Consider the following 19,261-nt stretch of genomic DNA (forward strand, 5'->3'; position numbering starts at 1 on the left):
GACTCTCAGCGCTGGTATTTCTGGCCTTCGGACACTCATAAACACTGGTTATCGTCCTCAATCTAATAAACGTCCTCCAGCTCCTCCACTCCTCCACAAATGTGGATCATCTTTCTGAATATTGTTCTTCCTCACTGAACATCGTCTTCACTCAGGATAGGGAAAGATCCCGACGTTTTCCAGCGTTTGATCAAACTCTCCGTTTCTCACTCGCAAATTCAAACTAATGACATTTGAATTGTCCTGAAAAGGGCAGAGGATGGAAGTGTGTGTGTGTGTGTGTGTGTGTGTGTGTGTGTGTGTGTGTGTGTGTGTGTGTGTGTGAGACAGCAGCGACTCATATAAACCCATCATCAGTGTGTGTGTGTGTGTGTGTGTGTGTGTGGTGTTTGTATACTCTCTGTGTGACCAACCTTGATAAACAAGCTCAATCCAGCATAAACCGGCCTCACCGGGGCTCTCGTTTATGAAAGTGTGTGTGCGTCCTCACTAATAGTGTACGTGCACCCAAAGCCCAAAATGGCTTATGCCTAAAAATATTCAGCCTTATAAAAGCGTGTGAACGGCAGATCCTGCGCAAGATTCCCTTTATAATCCCAGAGGAAGATTGTGAACATGCGTCTCCTCCCCGAAATAACCATATATGAGCTCACAACGCCTCGTTTACCATATCCTCATCTGCATATCATTTGCATATGCATATTCATCCATGTTTAACGGTACAAGACATTAGGAGAATATGAGATACGGATGTGCATCACATCACATTAACATTTAGTAGCCGATCCTCGCCTTGTGTTTGAAGAAATAAATCACAATAGTATAAAATACATTTCAGAGAAAGTTTTTCTCAAACACTTGAACTTGACGCACAACGTAATGACGGCGATTGACAGTTCTCACGTCTCAAACAAACAGCGCTGGGCAACCGCACTCGCCAATACGCTGAAACCGCGAGAGATGTCAATGGCCGTCATTATGGACCGTGGTCAGTGTGTGTGTGTGTGTGTGTGTTATAGACAAGGCCCTGGACCGTGGTCAGTGTGTGTGTGTGTGTGTGTGTGTGTGTGTGTGTGTGTGTGTGTTATAGACGAGGCCCTGGACCGTGGTCAGTGTGTGTGTGTGTGTGTGTGTGTGTGTGTGTGTGTGTGTGTGTGTGTGTGTGTGTTATAGACGAGGCCCTGGACCGTGGTCAGTGTGTGTGTGTGTGTGTGTTATAGACAAGGCCCTGGACCGTGGTCAGTGTGTGTGTGTGTGTGTGTGTGTGTGTGTGTGTGTGTTAGTTATAGACGAGGCCCTGAACCGTGGTCAGTGTGTGTGTGTGTTATAGACGAGGCCCATGACCGTGGTCAGTGTGTGTGTGTGTGTGTGTGTGTGTGTGTGTGTGTTATAGACAAGGCCCTGGACCGTGGTCAGTGTGTGTGTGTGTGTGTGTGTGTGTGTGTGTGTGTGTGTGTGTGTGTGTGTGTTATAGACGAGGCCCTGGACCGTGGTCAGTGTGTGTGTGTGTGTGTGTGTGTGTGTGTGTGTGTGTGTGTGTGTGTGTGTGTGTTATAGACGAGGCCCTGGACCGTGGTCAGTGTGTGTGTGTGTGTGTGTTATAGACAAGGCCCTGGACCGTGGTCAGTGTGTGTGTGTGTGTGTGTGTGTGTGTGTGTGTTAGTTATAGACGAGGCCCTGAACCGTGGTCAGTGTGTGTGTGTGTTATAGACGAGGCCCATGACCGTGGTCAGTGTGTGTGTGTGTTATAGACGAGGCCACGGTCCAGGGCCTCGGTAGACGAGGCCCTGGACCGTGGTCAGTGTGTGTGTGTGTGTGTGTGTGTGTGTGTTATAGACGAGGCCCTGGACCGTGGTCAGTGTGTGTGTGTGTGTGTGTGTGTGTGTTAGTTATAGACGAGGCCCTGGACCGTGGTCAGTGTGTGTGTGTGTGTGTGTGTGTGTGTGTGTGTGTGTGTGTTAGTTATAGACGAGGCCCTGAACCGTGGTCAGTGTGTGTGTGTGTTATAGACGAGGCCCATGACCGTGGTCAGTGTGTGTGTGTGTGTGTGTGTGTTATAGATAAGGCCCTGGACCGTGGTCAGTGTGTGTGTGTGTGTGTGTGTGTGTGTGTGTGTTATAGACGAGGCCCTGGACCGTGGTCAGTGTGTGTGTGTGTGTGTGTGTGTGTTATAGACGAGACCCTGGACCGTGGTCAGTGTGTGTGTGTGTGTGTGTGTTATAGACGAGGCCCTGGACCGTGGTCAGTGTGTGTGTGTGTGTGTGTGTGTTATAGACGAGGCCCTGGACCGTGGTCAGTGTGTGTGTGTGTTATAGACGAGGCCCTGGACCGTGGTCAGTGTGTGTGTGTGTGTGTGTGTGTGTGTGTGTTATAGACGAGGCCCTGGACCGTGGTCAGTGTGTGTGTGTGTGTGTTTGTTATAGACGAGGCCCTGAACTGTGGTCAGTGTGTGTGTGTGTGTGTGTGTGTGTGTGTGTGTGTGTGTGTTATAGACGAGGCCCTGAACCGTGGTCAGTGTGTGTGTGTGTGTGTGTTATAGATGAGGCCCTGGACCGTGGTCAGTGTGTGTGTGTGTGTGTGTGTGTGTGTTATAGACGAGGCCCTGGACCGTGGTCAGTGTGTGTGTGTGTGTGTGTGTGTTATAGACGAGACCCTGGACCGTGGTCAGTGTGTGTGTGTGTGTGTGTGTGTGTGTGTGTGTGTTATAGACGAGGCCCTGGACCGTGGTCAGTGTGTGTGTGTGTGTGTGTTATAGACGAGGTCCTGGACCGTGGTCAGTGTGTGTGTGTGTGTGTGTGTGTGTGTGTTATAGACGAGGCCCTGGACCGTGGTCAGTGTGTGTGTGTGTGTGTGTGTGTGTGTGTGTGTGTTATAGACGAGGCCCTGGACCGTGGTCAGTGTGTGTATGTGTGTGTGTTATAGACGAGGCCCTGGACCGTGGTCAGTGTGTGTGTGTGTGTGTGTTATAGACGAGGTCCTGGACCGTGGTCAGTGTGTGTGTGTGTGTGTGTGTGTGTTATAGACGAGGCCCTGGACCGTGGTCAGTGTGTGTGTGTGTGTGTGTGTGTTATAGACGAGGTCCTGGACCGTGGTCAGTGTGTGTGTGTGTGTTATAGACGAGGCCCTGGACCGTGGTCAGTGTGTGTGTGTGTGTGTGTGTGTGTGTGTGTGTGTGTGTGTTATAGACAAGGCCCTGGACCGTGGTCAGTGTGTGTGTGTGTGTGTGTGTGTGTGTGTTATAGACGAGGTCCTGGACCGTGGTCAGTGTTTGTGTGTGTGTGTGTGTGTGTGTGTGTGTGTTATAGACGAGGCCCTGGACCGTGGTCAGTGTGTGTGTGTGTGTGTGTTATAGACGAGGTCCTGGACCGTGGTCAGTGTGTGTGTGTGTGTGTGTGTGTGTGTGTGTGTGTGTTATAGACGAGGCCCTGGACCGTGGTCAGTGTTTGTGTGTGTGTGTATGTGTGTGTTATAGACGAGGCCCTGGACCGTGGTCAGTGTGTGTGTGTGTGTGTGTTATAGACGAGGTCCTGGACCGTGGTCAGTGTGTGTGTGTGTGTGTGTGTGTGTGTTATAGACGAGGCCCTGGACCGTGGTCAGTGTGTGTGTGTGTGTGTGTGTGTGTGTGTTATAGACGAGGCCCTGGACCGTGGTCAGTGTGTGTGTGTGTGTGTGTGTGTGTGTGTTATAGACGAGGCCCTGGACCGTGGTCAGTGTGTGTGTGTGTGTGTGTGTGTGTGTTATAGACGAGGCCCTGGACCGTGGTCAGTGTGTGTGTGTGTGTGTGTGTGTGTGTGTGTTATAGACGAGGCCCTGGACCGTGGTCAGTGTGTGTGTGTGTGTGTGTGTGTGTGTGTGTGTGTGTGTGTTATAGACGAGGTCCTGGACCGTGGTCAGTGTGTGTGTGTGTGTGTGTGTGTGTTATAGACGAGGCCCTGGACCGTGGTCAGTGTGTGTGTGTGTGTGTGTGTGTGTGTGTGTTATAGACGAGGCCCTTGACCGTGGTCAGTGTGTGTGTGTGTGTGTGTGTTATAGACGAGGCCCTGGACCGTGGTCAGTGTGTGTGTGTGTGTGTGTGTGTGTGTGTGTGTGTGTGTTATAGACGAGGTCCTGGACCGTGGTCAGTGTGTGTGTGTGTGTGTGTGTGTGTGTGTGTTATAGACGAGGTCCTGGACCGTGGTCAGTGTGTGTGTGTGTGTGTGTGTGTGTGTGTGTGTTATAGACGAGGTCCTGGACCGTGGTCAGTGTGTGTGTGTGTGTGTGTGTGTGTGTTATAGACGAGGCCCTGGACCGTGGTCAGTGTGTGTGTGTGTGTGTGTTATAGACGAGGTCCTGGACCGTGGTCAGTGTGTGTGTGTGTGTGTGTTATAGACGAGGCCCTGGACCGTGGTCAGTGTGTGTGTGTGTGTGTGTTATAGACGAGGCCCTGGACCGTGGTCAGTGTGTGTGTGTGTGTGTGTGTGTGTGTTATAGACGAGGCCCTGGACCGTGGTCAGTGTGTGTGTGTGTGTGTGTTATAGACGAGGTCCTGGACCGTGGTCAGTGTGTGTGTGTGTGTGTGTTATAGACGAGGCCCTGGACCGTGGTCAGTGTGTGTGTGTGTGTGTGTGTGTTATAGACGAGGCCCTGGACCGTGGTCAGTGTGTGTGTGTGTGTGTGTGTGTGTGTTATAGACAAGGCCCTGGACCGTGGTCAGTGTGTGTGTGTGTGTGTGTTATAGACGAGGCCCTGGACCGTGGTCAGTGTGTGTGTGTGTGTGTGTGTGTGTGTGTGTGTGTGTGTGTGTTATAGACGAGGCCCTGGACCGTGGTCAGTGTGTGTGTGTGTGTGTGTGTGTTATAGACGAGGTCCTGGACCGTGGTCAGTGTGTGTGTGTGTGTGTGTGTGTGTGTGTGTGTTATAGACGAGGTCCTGGACCGTGGTCAGTGTGTGTGTGTGTGTGTGTGTGTGTTATAGACGAGGCCCTGGACCGTGGTCAGTGTGTGTGTGTGTGTGTTATAGACAAGGCCCTGGACCGTGGTCAGTGTGTGTGTGTGTGTGTGTTATAGACGAGGCCCTGGACCGTGGTCAGTGTGTGTGTGTGTGTGTGTGTGTGTGTGTGTGTGTGTTATAGACGAGGCCCTGGACCGTGGTCAGTGTGTGTGTGTGTGTGTGTGTGTGTGTTATAGACGAGGTCCTGGACCGTGGTCAGTGTGTGTGTGTGTGTGTGTGTGTGTGTGTGTGTGTGTTATAGACGAGGCCCTGGACCGTGGTCAGTGTGTGTGTGTTATAGACGAGGCCCTGGACCGTGGTCAGTGTGTGTGTGTGTGTGTGTGTGTGTGTGTGTGTGTCGATGGGTTACGGGGAACACACTCTTCCAGAAACCGTCACTCGTGGCCTTTCGGGAGAATGTCAGTGAGTTTCCCACCAGCGTTTCCACTTCATCACCTCTTCTCTACATCTCACACTCATGAAGGACAGCAGATCTGAGACGGTCATCGCTTCACTCACTCAGTGAACAGTCTCGGACATCACTGCAGTTGTTCACCAGGAAATCATGGATATTCTTATGTTTTTATGGAATATTGCAGAGTTTGTTATAAATGATCATTATTGTGTTAATAATCTTGAATCAGAATAACTTCCTCTTCAGCATCTCTTCTCTTCTCTGATGACGAGGGCGGGGCAACCTGTCACTCACATGAGATCAGCCAATAGCAAACCACAACCATCCAATCAATTCCCCACGGACACAATCAAGCCCCGCCCACATGTGTTCTTGTTCCTGAAAGTTAGCGCATGTAAACAAACTCAGGAATGAACTGTCAGATCATATTTCTGTGTTTCACTCGCACTGCTAGCTTGATTAGCACTCAACCAGCTGATTGGTTAGAGATAATTAATGCTTTTGAGTCGAGTGGAGCGACGTCGTTCACTTCACCTCGTTAGCAAATGTTATTCCTGGAAATTGACATCAGTTTAAGCGGTCGTTCATCATCGTTACGAGAGTGAAATCAGAGAACCTGTAATCTGTCACAGCACGTCTGATTCCTGTCGTTTACCATCACAGTAAAGTCTCTGACGTCCCCCTGTGGGGAAATACAGCTTTTAATGTTCATGTTAATCTGCTTTAACTCAAAGCATGTGTAAGTTCATAAATCGACAGTATTTCCTCCTTAAAACTGCAGTGAACCAAAGACAGTCTCAAACACACGCTTTGAAATCGCTGGTGTTTCTGACGTCACAAACTACCTTGTAACCAATCAGATCAACGTGTGATCGTCAACCAGTGGATCTCTGAGCTGAGTGAGTGGAGGCGGGGCTCATTTGCATATTCATAGAACTGCGCATACTAAATGAGGCGAGGGTGTCGAGTTACAGTCAAGATATTTTAAGGCATGAAGAAGGAAAAAACATTTAAATGTTGGTGATCAAAGATGAGTTTTAAGGGATAAAATGATTGACATGTCAGGGAGCTTCCGCTTGCAAACAGGAAGTGGCTCTGACCTCCAGACAAAGACAGGAAATGTGAGGCGTTCACAGGCCACACACACACACACACACACACACATGGTAATGAGAGCTAATGAATAATCTAATAAAGCCGTATTCATGTGCAGATTGTGTGTGACGGATGCTTTGTGTGGTCAGGAAGTGTGAGACGTGTGTGTGTGGCGTGTTCATGAGGTCAGGCGTGTCTGCAGCTCTTCACCTGAACACACACACACGTCAGCCTGACTCAGAGGTGTGTGTGTTGTGTTTCTGCAGTTGGAGCGTCAGATTCTGATGCAGAATGAGATGCGTGAGCGTCAGATGGCGATGCAGATCGCCTGGTCTCGAGAGTTCCTCAAGTACTTCTCCTCTTTCTTCGGCCTAACTGCACTGGGTCTCACTGTCGGGTCTGTAACACACACACACTCACACACACACACACACACACACACACTATACACACACACACACTAACCCTAACTGCGCTGGGTCTCACTGTCGGGTCTGTAACACACACACACTCACACACACACTCTCACACACACACACACACACACACTGACCCTAACTGTGCTGGGTCTCACTGTCGGGTCTGTAACACACACACACACACACACACACACACACACTATACACTCACTCATACACTATACACTCACTCACACACACACACACATTGTGTTTTATGTGATGTGTGTGTAGCCAGTGGTCTCCACACATGCGCTGCTGTTTCAGGAATGCCACTCCATCAGCTTTACTTCTCCAGCGATACTGATATTATATGAGAACTGGATATGAAGTGTCTTTTGTTCCTGAACCGTTTCAGCAGTGTGTGTGTTTCTCTCGAAGTGTGTGTGTTTCTCTCGAAGTGTGTGTGTTTCTCTCGTTACAAACTGTTCTTTCTGTCCAGAGATTGAAAGCCGTTCTCAAACAAAACATAAAACTCATATTTGATGGATCTGTGATGAAGGCACTGATGTGACGCATAGAGAAGCGAGTGACTGAAGTCTTCTGTGTCTCCAGAGCGCTGAGACGGAGGAGAGCCGTTCTTCTGGCTCCCGTCGTTCCTCTGAGCTTCATCCTGGCGTATCAGATGGACATGGCGTACGGGTCGCTGGTCCACCGCATGAGAGGTACACGAACACATTCAGTCTGAGAACACGTGAACAGGACCGGTTCTGCTCTCACACACTCTTGATGTTGTTTCAGGCTCTACTAGAACAGGTTTTCCTGCTTGAATGTTGATTATTCTCCTCATATTCTCCATTGTTGCGGCTCCTCTCTTCCCAGTCTGTCAGGAACGCTCTGTTTACTTCCTGTCTCTATGAAGCCCCTCCTTCTGAAAGCACACTGTGCTCTGATTGGTCGGCTGGATCAGTGTGTTGTCATTGGTCGAGCGCTTCGAGTGTGTTTGGGAAATGTCCCGCCCCTTTCCATAACACCAGTTTAACACACTACTAACTCACTCAACCAGGCCCCGCCCCTTTATTCTGCGCATTAGTTTACACACTCTGAACATGTTAGTCTCGCTCGTCTCAGTAGCTCGTCTGCTGTTAAAAACACATTTAAATCTAATCTAATTACTTCATCATCAGCATGTGTGACACTTGTACTGATTAAAAGACCCAGTTAATGAGCGCAGTGACGTCATGCGGCTTTCCTCTGCTATCACTGATTGATTATTGATTGGCTTTAAATGGATTCCTTAAAAATCCCGCTTTGATGGCGAGGGAATGTGGTTGTTGTAGTGAACAGTGCAGTTGCTGATGATCCCATCTGACGGTTTGTGTGTGTGTGTGTGTGTGTGTGTGTGATCTGCAGCCGAGGCAGAGAGCATCATGGTCTCTGAGAGCGAGCGCCTGGATCTTCCTCACGGGACGCCCACGTTTGAGAGCATCGAGAAATCCCGACGATCCCGAGCTCACCTGACGTCTCTGCTGGAGAAATGAGTGCCTGTCCTGATCAGTCCTGACGATCCTGACGAACCCTGACGAACCTTAACACGTCCTGATGAAACCTGACAAATCCTTATGAAATCTGACAAATCCTGAAATCCTGATGGATCCTGATGAATCCTGACGAACCTTAACAAGTCCTGATGAATCCTGACGAATCCTTATGAACCTGACGAATTCTGATGAATCCTGACGAATTTTGACTTACACGAACGTGACGATCCTGATTATCCTGACAAATCCTTACGAATCCTGAAAATCCTGACGAACACGAATCCTGATGAATCATGACTTACACAAACCTGACGAATTCTGATGAATCCTGACGAATCCTGACTTACACAAACCTGACGAATTCTGATGAATCCTGACGAATTCTGACTTACACGAATCCTGACGATCCCGATTATCCTGACGAATCCTGACTTACACAATTCTGATGAATCCTTACGAATCCTGAAAATCCTGACGAACACGAATCCTGACTTACACAAACCTGACGAATCCTGACGAATCCTTACGAATCCTGAAAATCCTGACGAACACGAATCCTGACGAATCCTGACTTACACGAACCTGACGATTCTGATTATCCTGACGAATCCTTACGAATCCTGAAAATCCTGACTTACACAAACCTGACGAATTCTGATGAATCCTGACGAATTCTGACTTACACGAACCTGACGATCCCGATTATCCTGACGAATCCTGACTTACACAATCCTTACGAATCCTGAAAATCCTAACGAACACGAATCCTGACAAATCCTGACTTACACAAACCTGACGAATCCTGAAAATCCTGACGAACATGAATCCTGACTTACACGAACCTGACGATTCTGATTATCCTGACGAATCCAAGGTTACGAATCCTGAAAATCCTGACTTACACAAACCTGACGAATTCTGATGAATCCTGACGGATTCTGACTTACACGAACCTGACGATCCCTATTATCCTGACGAATCCTGACTTACACAATCCTGATGAATCCTTACGAATCCTGAAAATCCTGACGAACACGAATCCTGACGAACCTGACGAAGGTGACCTTAATGACCCAGGAATGTTCAGTCTAATTGGGAGTGTCTCGGAGTGACCGGCTTCTCCAGCAGTATTCCAGCCAAACGCGATTGTGTTTCCATTGAGCTTCATGTGATCCGTTGATTCTCAGGTGTTTCTGCACTTATTGCCTAATTATTAATGCTTTCAAAATGCCTGGAAAGAAAGAAAACATGATTAAAATATATTGTGTTAATATAATATTGTATATTTCCTATACACTGTATTATTCATGGTTGTAATGGAGCGTCCAACAGTGTTTCGTTTCTGTTGTGATCATGACCTTTGTGTCCAACAATAAACCTTTAAAGCAATTTTTAATGTTTAATTTTTCCATAAAATGTTATTAAGATGATTTTCTGTGTGTGTGATGCATAAACTAAATATTCCATTTGGATATTAAAATATTATTATTTTTTTAAACATTTATCATCAAAATGAAGCCAATGTCTGTTCGAGAAAATAAAACTGATTGAATATTATTTAGGATTGTTTGGTTTTCTTTTGCTGAATTGCTGAAAGATGAAACACGAAATCTATATTTTGGATCTTATTAAATCACGTTTGTGCTCCGACATCATTCATCTGTAGTGAGCAATATCCATAATGATCTATAACAGTGAGAACTGAGTGGTGTTCCTCAGCCGGCGTGCGCGCGCGCGTCAGTGACGTCAGTCCGAGTGTGTATAAAGTCTCCGAACTGATGGAGAGTCTCCAGAAAGCAGCAGCTCCAGAAACTCCAGTGGTTTTCTCTGATAAGATCGCGTTAATGTACTTGATGACGATGTTCCGCGTGTTTCTGTCCGTTGTGCTGGTGTGTGTGTGCGGTGTGTGTGTGTGTGTGAGCGCGGAGCGGCAGGAGTTACCCAGAGACTTCGGAGTGAAACTGTGCGGGCGCGAGTTCATCAGAGCCGTGATCTTCACCTGCGGGGGCTCGCGCTGGAGGAGAGACAGTACGTGCTTCATCATCTTCATCATCATCATCACATCTTCATCATCATCTTCATCATCACATCATCTTCACCTGCGGGGGCTCGTGCTGGAGGAGAGACAGTACGTGCTTCATCATCTTCATCTTCACCTGTGGGGGCTCGCGCTGGAGGAGAGACAGTACGTGCTTCATCATCTTCTTCATCATCATCATCTTCATCATCACATCTTCATCTTCACCTGTGGGGGCTCGCGCTGGAGGAGAGACAGTACGTGCTTCATCATCTTCATCATCATCATCTTCATCATCATCATCACATCTTCACCTGTGGGGGCTCGCGCTGGAGGAGAGACAGTACGTGCTTCATCATCTTCATCATCATCATCTTCATCATCACATCTTCATCTTCACCTGCGGGGGCTCGCGCTGGAGGAGAGACAGTACGTGCTTCATCATCTTCATCATCATCATCTTCATCATCATCATCACATCTTCACCTGTGGGGGCTCGCGCTGGAGGAGAGACAGTACGTGCTTCATCATCTTCATCATCATCATCTTCATCATCATCATCACATCCTCATCATCATCTTCTTCATCATCACATCATCTTCACCTGCGGGGGCTCGTGCTGGAGGAGAGACAGTACGTGCTTCATCATCATCATCTTCATCATCATCATCACATCTTCATCTTCACCTGTGGGGGCTCGCGCTGGAGGAGAGACAGTACGTGCTTCATCATCTTCATCATCATCATCTTCATCATCATCATCACATCTTCATCTTCACCTGTGGGGGCTCGCGCTGGAGGAGAGACAGTACGTGCTTCATCATCATCATCACATCCTCATCATCATCTTCATCATCATCATCACATCCTCATCATCATCTTCTTCATCATCACATCATCTTCACCTGCGGGGGCTCGTGCTGGAGGAGAGACAGTACGTGCTTCATCATCTTCATCTTCATCACAGTATAGGGGTTGAACGCCTTCAGATTTTTAAAGTCGACGTGTGTGTGATTAAAGTCGAGTCGACGAGTCGCTGATGACGTCATTGATGAACGAGTCATTTATACATCGCTTTTTCCAACACAGAGTTTCACAGCAGCTTTACAGAGATAACAGGAGAATAATGCAGTAAAGTGTGTTTCCTGAAGACAATAGCGTCTCAGTCCAGCTTAAGGAAGTTCAGTGATGCTTCATTGCTGTTGTAAAAAAGTTATTAAGTTAGTTCAATTACATATACAGCTGCCCTGGAGTAAACCGTGATGTCATCGCCAGCTCAGCTCAGCTCTCATATAATGCTGTCAGTGCAGGAGAGCAATAATAGTGTTGAATATTAAATGTCCTCAACTAAGCGACAAACCTGGAGCCGAGACTGAAGAGATGTTTCTCACAGATGCCTGAGTCAGATCCAGGGTTAGAGAAGACTTCTAACCACAAATGCCCGTCGTGTGCCATCTCTGAGATCCGGGCATTGCATCATCACGTTGGAAAGGTCACGCGTCACGTCATCTCTCTGAGTTATTTGTCTGTGTTCTCCGGTTCATGAAGGAGGGAAGGGTGACAAATGTCTTATTTTCTCCTCCAACTTCAAAATCGTACGACATCTTTGTTTTAATTAAAAAAAAAAAAATTTCGTGACCTTTCCAACGTGATGATGCAATGCCCGGATCTCAGAGATGGCACACGACGGGCATTTGTGGTTAAAAAGTATATATATATATTTGTTTAGAAAATGGCCGATGGTTTCGCTGGATAAGAGCCGTATTCCTCGACTGGGATCGTGTGGAGACTGTGAAGCTGCACTGAGACGGACATCTGACCCTTCTGTGAACACTGGAATAGAACTGGGTGCCAGTGAAGTCCATTCTGTGGAGAAACATCCTGGAGTGTTTTCCTCAAAAACCTTCATTTCTTTTCCACTGAAGAAAGAAAGACATGGATATCTTGGATGACTCTCTCTCTCTCTTTCTTCTCCCTCTCTTTCTCTTCTCTCTCTCTCTCTCTTCTCCCTCTCTTTCTCTCTTCTCCCTCTCTCTTCTCTCTCTCTCTTCTCTCTCTCTCTCTTCTCCCTCTCTTTCTCTCTTCTCCCTCTCTTTCTGAGTATGCATTTATTTGTCACTTTAACTGTTGGAATCTGAGAATAAAAGTGGACAGGAACAGATGTATTATGCTGTTGCGCCCTCTAGAGGCCACGACTAGTCGATGCGCAACCCTAGTATACTCCGTCATCATCTTCATCATCATCACAGTATTGTTTGTTCATTTGTGGCGTATTTAGCTCACCTTTCAGTGTAAAATAATATACTTTTATTACTAAAATCATGTAATTTGTTCTGTATTTCAGTTAATTTATGGATGAACATTTAATAATATGAATTCTAGAGCAATGAGCTCTAATATTATATCAGTATGATACAGTGATATCTGAGAATAACGTCCTTCAGGAAACACTCCCGTCACTGTTTACACTGTTAGATTAGCAGGTCTGTAGTTCCTGGAATATCATTGATGACTGAACAGAATATTAAGAGTGGGATCATCAGCTTCTTTACTGGCATCGTTTACTGTGCTGATGTGTGTGTGTGTGTGTGTGTGTCGCAGGTCCCTGGTCCCTGGATGGAGGTGTGCCGCTTCTCTGGTCTCTCCGGCTGGACATGATGACCTCTGACTCGATGACCTCTGACTCGATGACCTCTGACCGCAGGAAGAGGAACTTCTCGCTGGGACTGGCGGGAATGTGCTGTAATCAGGGCTGCACGAAAAACGACATCGGCCGCCTGTGCTGAGAGTCACTGATGAAGATGATGAAGATGAAGGACTTGCACTGAACTGTCAGATACTTTCATTTGTATTTATTTCCTTTGACCACGTCAATAAAAGTCCACATCCTGATTGCAACCTTCATGTTTGACTGCCAGTGATTCGCTCGTACACCAGAATCACCAAACCAATAAAGAAACCCTGCTGTGAGTGATTTACTCTGTGCACCGCGGTAAAGCCTCCTCCTCACAGTGTTATTCATCAGAATAAACAACTCCTCTGTTCTGAATGAAAGTCACTGTTTCATTGTGAATGTTTATCGGAACTTGCCTGATAAAAATCTGGTTTATAAGTTAAATTGTGTTTGAATATTAAAGATATAGATATATATTAACAAGAACATGTGTCTTTCAAAGGTCCCAGAGACTGAAAGTCATAATTAAACAGGAATCGTTCCTCGTGTTGTTCTGTGTTCAGACGGTCACGGACTGGAGTCACGCCGGTCTCCTCTCCTCTGTTGTTCCGTATACGGAGTGAAGCGCTTCAGGAACAAGAACACATGTGGGCGGGGCTTGATTGTGTCTGTGGGGGATTGATTGGATGGTTGTGGTTTGCTATTGGCTGATCTCATGTGAGTGACAGGTTGCCCCGCCCTCATCATCAGAGAAGAGAAAAGATGGAACTTATTCTGATTCAAGATTATTAACACACCCATAAATCATTTAGAACAAACACTGAAATATTACATAAAAGAATAATCCATTTTGATTTCATGCTGACTTTAAGTAGATATTTGGTTGCAAGGAGTTTAACTGCATTGATTGTTTTAACATGCTTTTTTCCATTTTCCATATTTATTTCTAAAATTATTGTAAAGGTTATTTCATCTTTATATGTTGTCGAATGTGGTTTGTGAGTGACTGAGGGGGAAGCAGATATCGCGTGAGTGACGTGACTACGCTATATTCAAATGAGAAATCAACCAACAGAGCAGAAGATGTGTGTGTCAATCAGTCCTGGCCGGAGTTGAGTGTGATGAGCTTCAGCGATATGAACTCTGGCTGGGTTTGCTGTATCGACAGGTAAGACGAGAGTGATTTGCTGTATCGACAGGTAAGACGAGTGTTTCACTGCCGCCGCGCAGAGACTGATCGACCGTTAACTCTCAGTGCGCGACGTCATCAATCACTGATTAAAATCTGCTTTCGCGCGGTTTTTATATCAACCACATAATATCAACTTGATGTTTCAGGACCTTAAATACACATGGAAAGAATCAATAACATGTAGTTTGTGAGAATATACACCGATGCCTATTTAATAATCGAAATAACCTTTTAAAATTGAGTGGGTGTTTTATTAACAGCAAACACGCACTGTGTGTAAACGGGGAATTTAAAGAGATAGTTCACCCAAAAGTTAGCCCATGATTTACACCCGATCAAGCCATCCTCGGTGTATATGACATTAAGGCCTTATAAAGGCCTTCTGAAGTGAACCGTTCGTGTAAGAAAAATATCCATATTTAAAACTTTATCGACTAAAATAACTATCTTACGGCAGACGGCCGTACACAAGTCGACTCACGGTGCATGTCCACTGGCACGATGCGAGCGGATCGAGCGTTTTCAACTCATTCCTATGGAAGTCGCAATGCAATGCATTTTGGGATTGGCAGCGGACCGGAGAAAGCGTTGAGAGCGACCGAGAGCGTCAAAAGGTTGGGCAGTTCTCGACTTTATGCAAATATCAAGCGAAAAACGCGGTCGGCAGCCAATTGCTGTGAGGTTCGGGATGTGACGTCTGTTTTGAGTGTTTAAAAATATGCAAATTGTGCCGGAGTTTATGATGGATTTAGTGCGTAAATCATTTTGTTTACAAATTAGACGCTTTGCAGTTGTTATGTTAAAGATTTTATTTTGGATGTGTTCATTGTGATTATATTGGGGTGTTATATTTATAAGTTTATAAAATTGAAAGGATCTTTGCTTGGTGCATTTGGAAACAAAGCTTGTCTATTTCTAAATGTAATCGCGTGCATCACTGATGATTATACTGTCCGTGTGTTGAAAAAAAACTTAGATTAAACACACTCGCAACAGGCACACCCCAAAGCGGAGACGTTAAAGGCCTCATTATACTTCTGCGTCGGACCTACGCCGGAGCCTATACGCCGTAGGCAACGTGTTGGTTTTAATTTATACTTCTGTGTCATTGTCTGCGTTGACGCGCACCTAGGCCCTAACCCTAACCCTAACCTTAAAGGCCTATTTATACTTCTGCGTCGAACTGCCGCCGTAGCTACGTCGTAGGCTGTGTGTAGCGCGCGTACCCTACGGCGTACCCTGACGTGCACCTCTCCAAAAATGTAACAACGCGTCAATTCTACGCGGACACAAGCGCTGTGATTGGTCTGCCAGAACCCCTCCCTCGGGGTTTCACACGCTCCCTAGGTACGCGTCAACGCGGACAACGACACAGAAGTATAAATTAAAACCAACACGTTTCCTACGGCGTATAGGCTCCGGCGTAGGTCCGACGCAGAAGTATAATGAGGCCTTAAGCCTGGTTTATACTCGTCCGCACGAGCGCGAAGGTGCGCGCAGCAAAAATGACGTCATTGCGGTGTGGGCGGTCGTGCGCGTTGGGTTCGCAAGACCCAATTTCGCCTGGCGGTGTGCGCGACATTTTTTGTAACAACGCGCGCGGCGCCGCATCCGAAGATGAACGACTTCGAGCCGAATCTGGCCGAGCTCGAACTTCTCACCACACCGGCGGCACCCAGTTTGCACATCTAAATGAGTTGCTTACATTTAAAAAATGAGCATACAATAGCATAAAAGGTATTTTTAATGATCATAAAGTTCCATGTTTAATAAAAATGTTCACGAAACTTAAGGAAATGTTTAGTGAAATTAGAAAATTTTGAGATCGTTAATTTAGTTATGTTGTATACATTCTCATATCCATATATTTTGTTTTATTGTCACGAGTAATAATCTCAGGGTTTACTGGGTTTTACACGATTCTTTTTGTAGAGTGGTATTGGTGGTGGTGTACTAAAATAAACATTGTCACGTGTGTACAGCTTTCTTCTTCTCACTGCTGATTCCTGATGGTTTAGAGGACAATTACTCGAGTCGCCCCCTGTCGTTTCAAAGAATAGTACAACGGCGAGCGCGTCAAGTATAAACGCCTCGTCCGTTTGGGGAGGTGCGCGCGCAGTCTGCGGAGACTCGCGCTGCGGAGCCAGGCGAAAGTATAAACAAGGCTTTACAGCGTTGCCAGCGGCACTGGGCGTCAAAGTGGCCGGAAGTCATTCATTTTCAATGTGAGCCGGCGGCGAGCTCCGGCGAGGGTGGCGCGGCGCGTCTTGGACGGTGAGAGCGGCGAAGAGAGTTGAAGTCATGTCAACTTTATGGTAATAAGCTATGACGCGGTTCGGCGGCAACTAATTAGAATGTAGAAGTCCTCCGCCTGAGAGGATTCCAGAGAACGCAATCCTGTAAACATTGGTGTACTTCGATCTACGTCAGAGCATCAGAGCGTCCCCGAATCTTTCTCCGGCGTCGGTGGCAGGGCGGCAAGAGCGAATTTTGCCGCTCTCGCCGGCGGCGGTGTAGTAGCGCTTGGCGATGTGTGTCGTAGATGTAGGAGGAGCGTAAGCTTTGAGTCTCTCGCGATTCAAACACACACAAACTCAAGCTCCTCCCACATTTCGCTTTAAAAATTCTCGTTTTAGACTCTTATTCGTGACTGGTGTTTTTTTTTTATATTTTATATTGAGGTGTAAAATTTACAACAATAACTGGCTTAGTCAGAATTCACAAAAATATCAGTGCTAACAGGAAACGGCGCACGTAAAAAGCCATACACAACTTTAGGAAGAAGAAAGTAAATTAAAGTAAAATAATGATAAAAAATAAATAATAATAAGCAATAGATAAAATAACAAATGATAAAGAAAAGTAATAAAACAACAGTTAAGGGGCTTCAATTAATTTGAAGGCATCTATAAAATTAAGAAGTTTTTTTGCTGTTTTCTTCTTCATGAACAACAGGGACTCGTAGTAACAATGCAAATTCTCTCTTGAAGACAAAAAAAAAAAGAGGCCGTGTTTTTATACATTTACTTTTGTGGATGAAAAATGTACCCGAGATAATTAAAGTGTTTACAAGCAGTTCATAGTTTTTGTCCTTCATTATAATTCCAAATGTGATGTTATCTCTAGTGAGACGAGTGAGACTGGAGATCTGGAGGCTCCAGCCAATCATACATGGCACACCAGAATCATGTGTTACTGTAAGGGCAGAAGAGAAACAAGTGTCCTCATCACAGAATATACAGTTAGTTAGATCACAGTCAAATCTGCGTGAGAGGAGGTCTCTGGAAGGATGTCATTCAATACTTTGAAGTGAAGCTCTTTAGCTTTTGGTGATAAAGGTAACTGTAAGAAGTGCGTAGTTTCTTCAGAGAAGAATGATTGAAAATAAGAGAAGCAGCATTTCGGCTGTATTGCTTTGGGTATAAAGTCAAGAGTAAAGAGTAAAATTGTGTTTGTACAATAGTTTCCGATATAACAGAACTTGTGAATGAAATGCAGACAGTTTTACAGGAAGTTTTGGAACATCAAAATCACAGCTTAAAAGTAAATCAGTACCTCCTTTAAACAATTCCCTGGAGACACAATACCGGGAGCTACTACTGTTAGCTAGAAAGTAGTGGTGTCAACAATAATCGATTCGGCGATGCATCGCAATGCGGGGCATGCACGATTCAGCATCGATGCGGCAAAGTGCCATAATCGATTATGTCACTGTTTTAGGGGTGTAACGGTATGCGTATTCGTACTAAACCGTTCGGTACAAGGCACGCATTTTCAAACCGAACGGTTATTTCAAATGTAAGCGCGTCGCGAGCGCGCTCATAATGTAGACGCTGGCGCGACCACAACATCAAATGGCAAACGCAATGTAAGCGGAACGAAACTGAGCTACTCGTGACGGACTGTTTATCAGTTTGGACCAACGCAGCGCGAGCCGATCTTGTACTACACAACGCTAAGAGATCCAGTAAAGAAAGCATTTGAACTCGCCACTAAAGTAATAACATCGCTGCGAGATCTAGTGAGAAACATTCACATTTCTCCGTTATTAACGGATCAAACAGCGCTGACGTGGAAACCAGGAAGAAACATTGTGACAACTATCCAGTGTCCACAGATCTGCAATATTCACCATGGATTTACTGTAGTAGCCTAACACTAACTGCAACTTTGGAAGTTTGGCAGGGATAGTAGGCTATAATGCTTTCAAGTAACGTTATGTCGGATTTATTTCGACATTATGAATAACATTGCTGCCCTCAAATGTTAATCTGAACTAAAATAAACATTTGTTTATAAGCACAAAATATTACATTAAATTTTTTCCAAGGAGCTGTTTTGTTTTATATGCTCCTAAGAAGAGTCAATTATAGCTCCATCATTGCTCAAAGAAAAAAAATGTCATACTTTATGATGTTAGTTCTAATAAAAAAAAAAAAAATCAAGGAAATTTCTCTGGCATTTCTTTCTTTTTGCTGTATCGAAAACGTACCGAACCGTGCCACAAGTGTATCGTATTGAACCGAACCATGAATTTTGTGAACCGTTACACCCTACACTGTTTATTTTCTGGCCTTGAGTTGGACAATAAAGTTGAAATTTAATTTCAAATGGTTCTCAAGCAGAGAGAAGAGAAACATTTCTCATTCAAAGCACTGAAAGCAGTGATTTATGCTTTCTTTTTCAGGTTTGAAAATGTCATATCCAATACCCTGTACCATTCAATTTTATTTTATTTAATGACATTTATGTCAAAGATACAGGAGAGTGATAATACACACATAGCAGCCAATAAAATCTGTTGTTCAATATCTGACTGCTTGTATTGCCTCATGACTGATGAAAATTTTGCCTTGTTGTGTGCAGTAGAATTCTGATGCATCGCAATGCATCGTAGAATCGAATTGAATCGAATCGTTACCTGGTGAATCGTAATCGAATCGAATCGTGAGGGCAGTGCC

General features: G+C 45.7%; 1 protein-coding gene across 1 annotated transcript in view; it reads left to right on the forward strand.

Annotated features, from left to right (window-relative positions):
- plgrkt (plasminogen receptor, C-terminal lysine transmembrane protein) overlaps positions 1–9,974 on the forward strand; it is a 14,234-nt gene extending 4,260 nt beyond the window's left edge. The window contains exons 3-5 of the mRNA XM_084387706.1: positions 6,745–6,875; positions 7,492–7,601; positions 8,290–9,974. Of these exons, the coding sequence (XP_084243832.1) occupies positions 6,745–6,875; positions 7,492–7,601; positions 8,290–8,417 (369 nt within the window). The 3' untranslated portion in view covers positions 8,418–9,974. The remainder of the gene's footprint in view (positions 1–6,744; positions 6,876–7,491; positions 7,602–8,289) is intronic.
- The last annotated feature ends 9,287 nt before the right edge of the window (positions 9,975–19,261 follow it).

This window comes from Rutilus rutilus (genome assembly GCF_951802725.1).
Source record: "Rutilus rutilus genome assembly, chromosome: 18".
NCBI lineage: Eukaryota > Metazoa > Chordata > Actinopteri > Cypriniformes > Leuciscidae > Rutilus > Rutilus rutilus.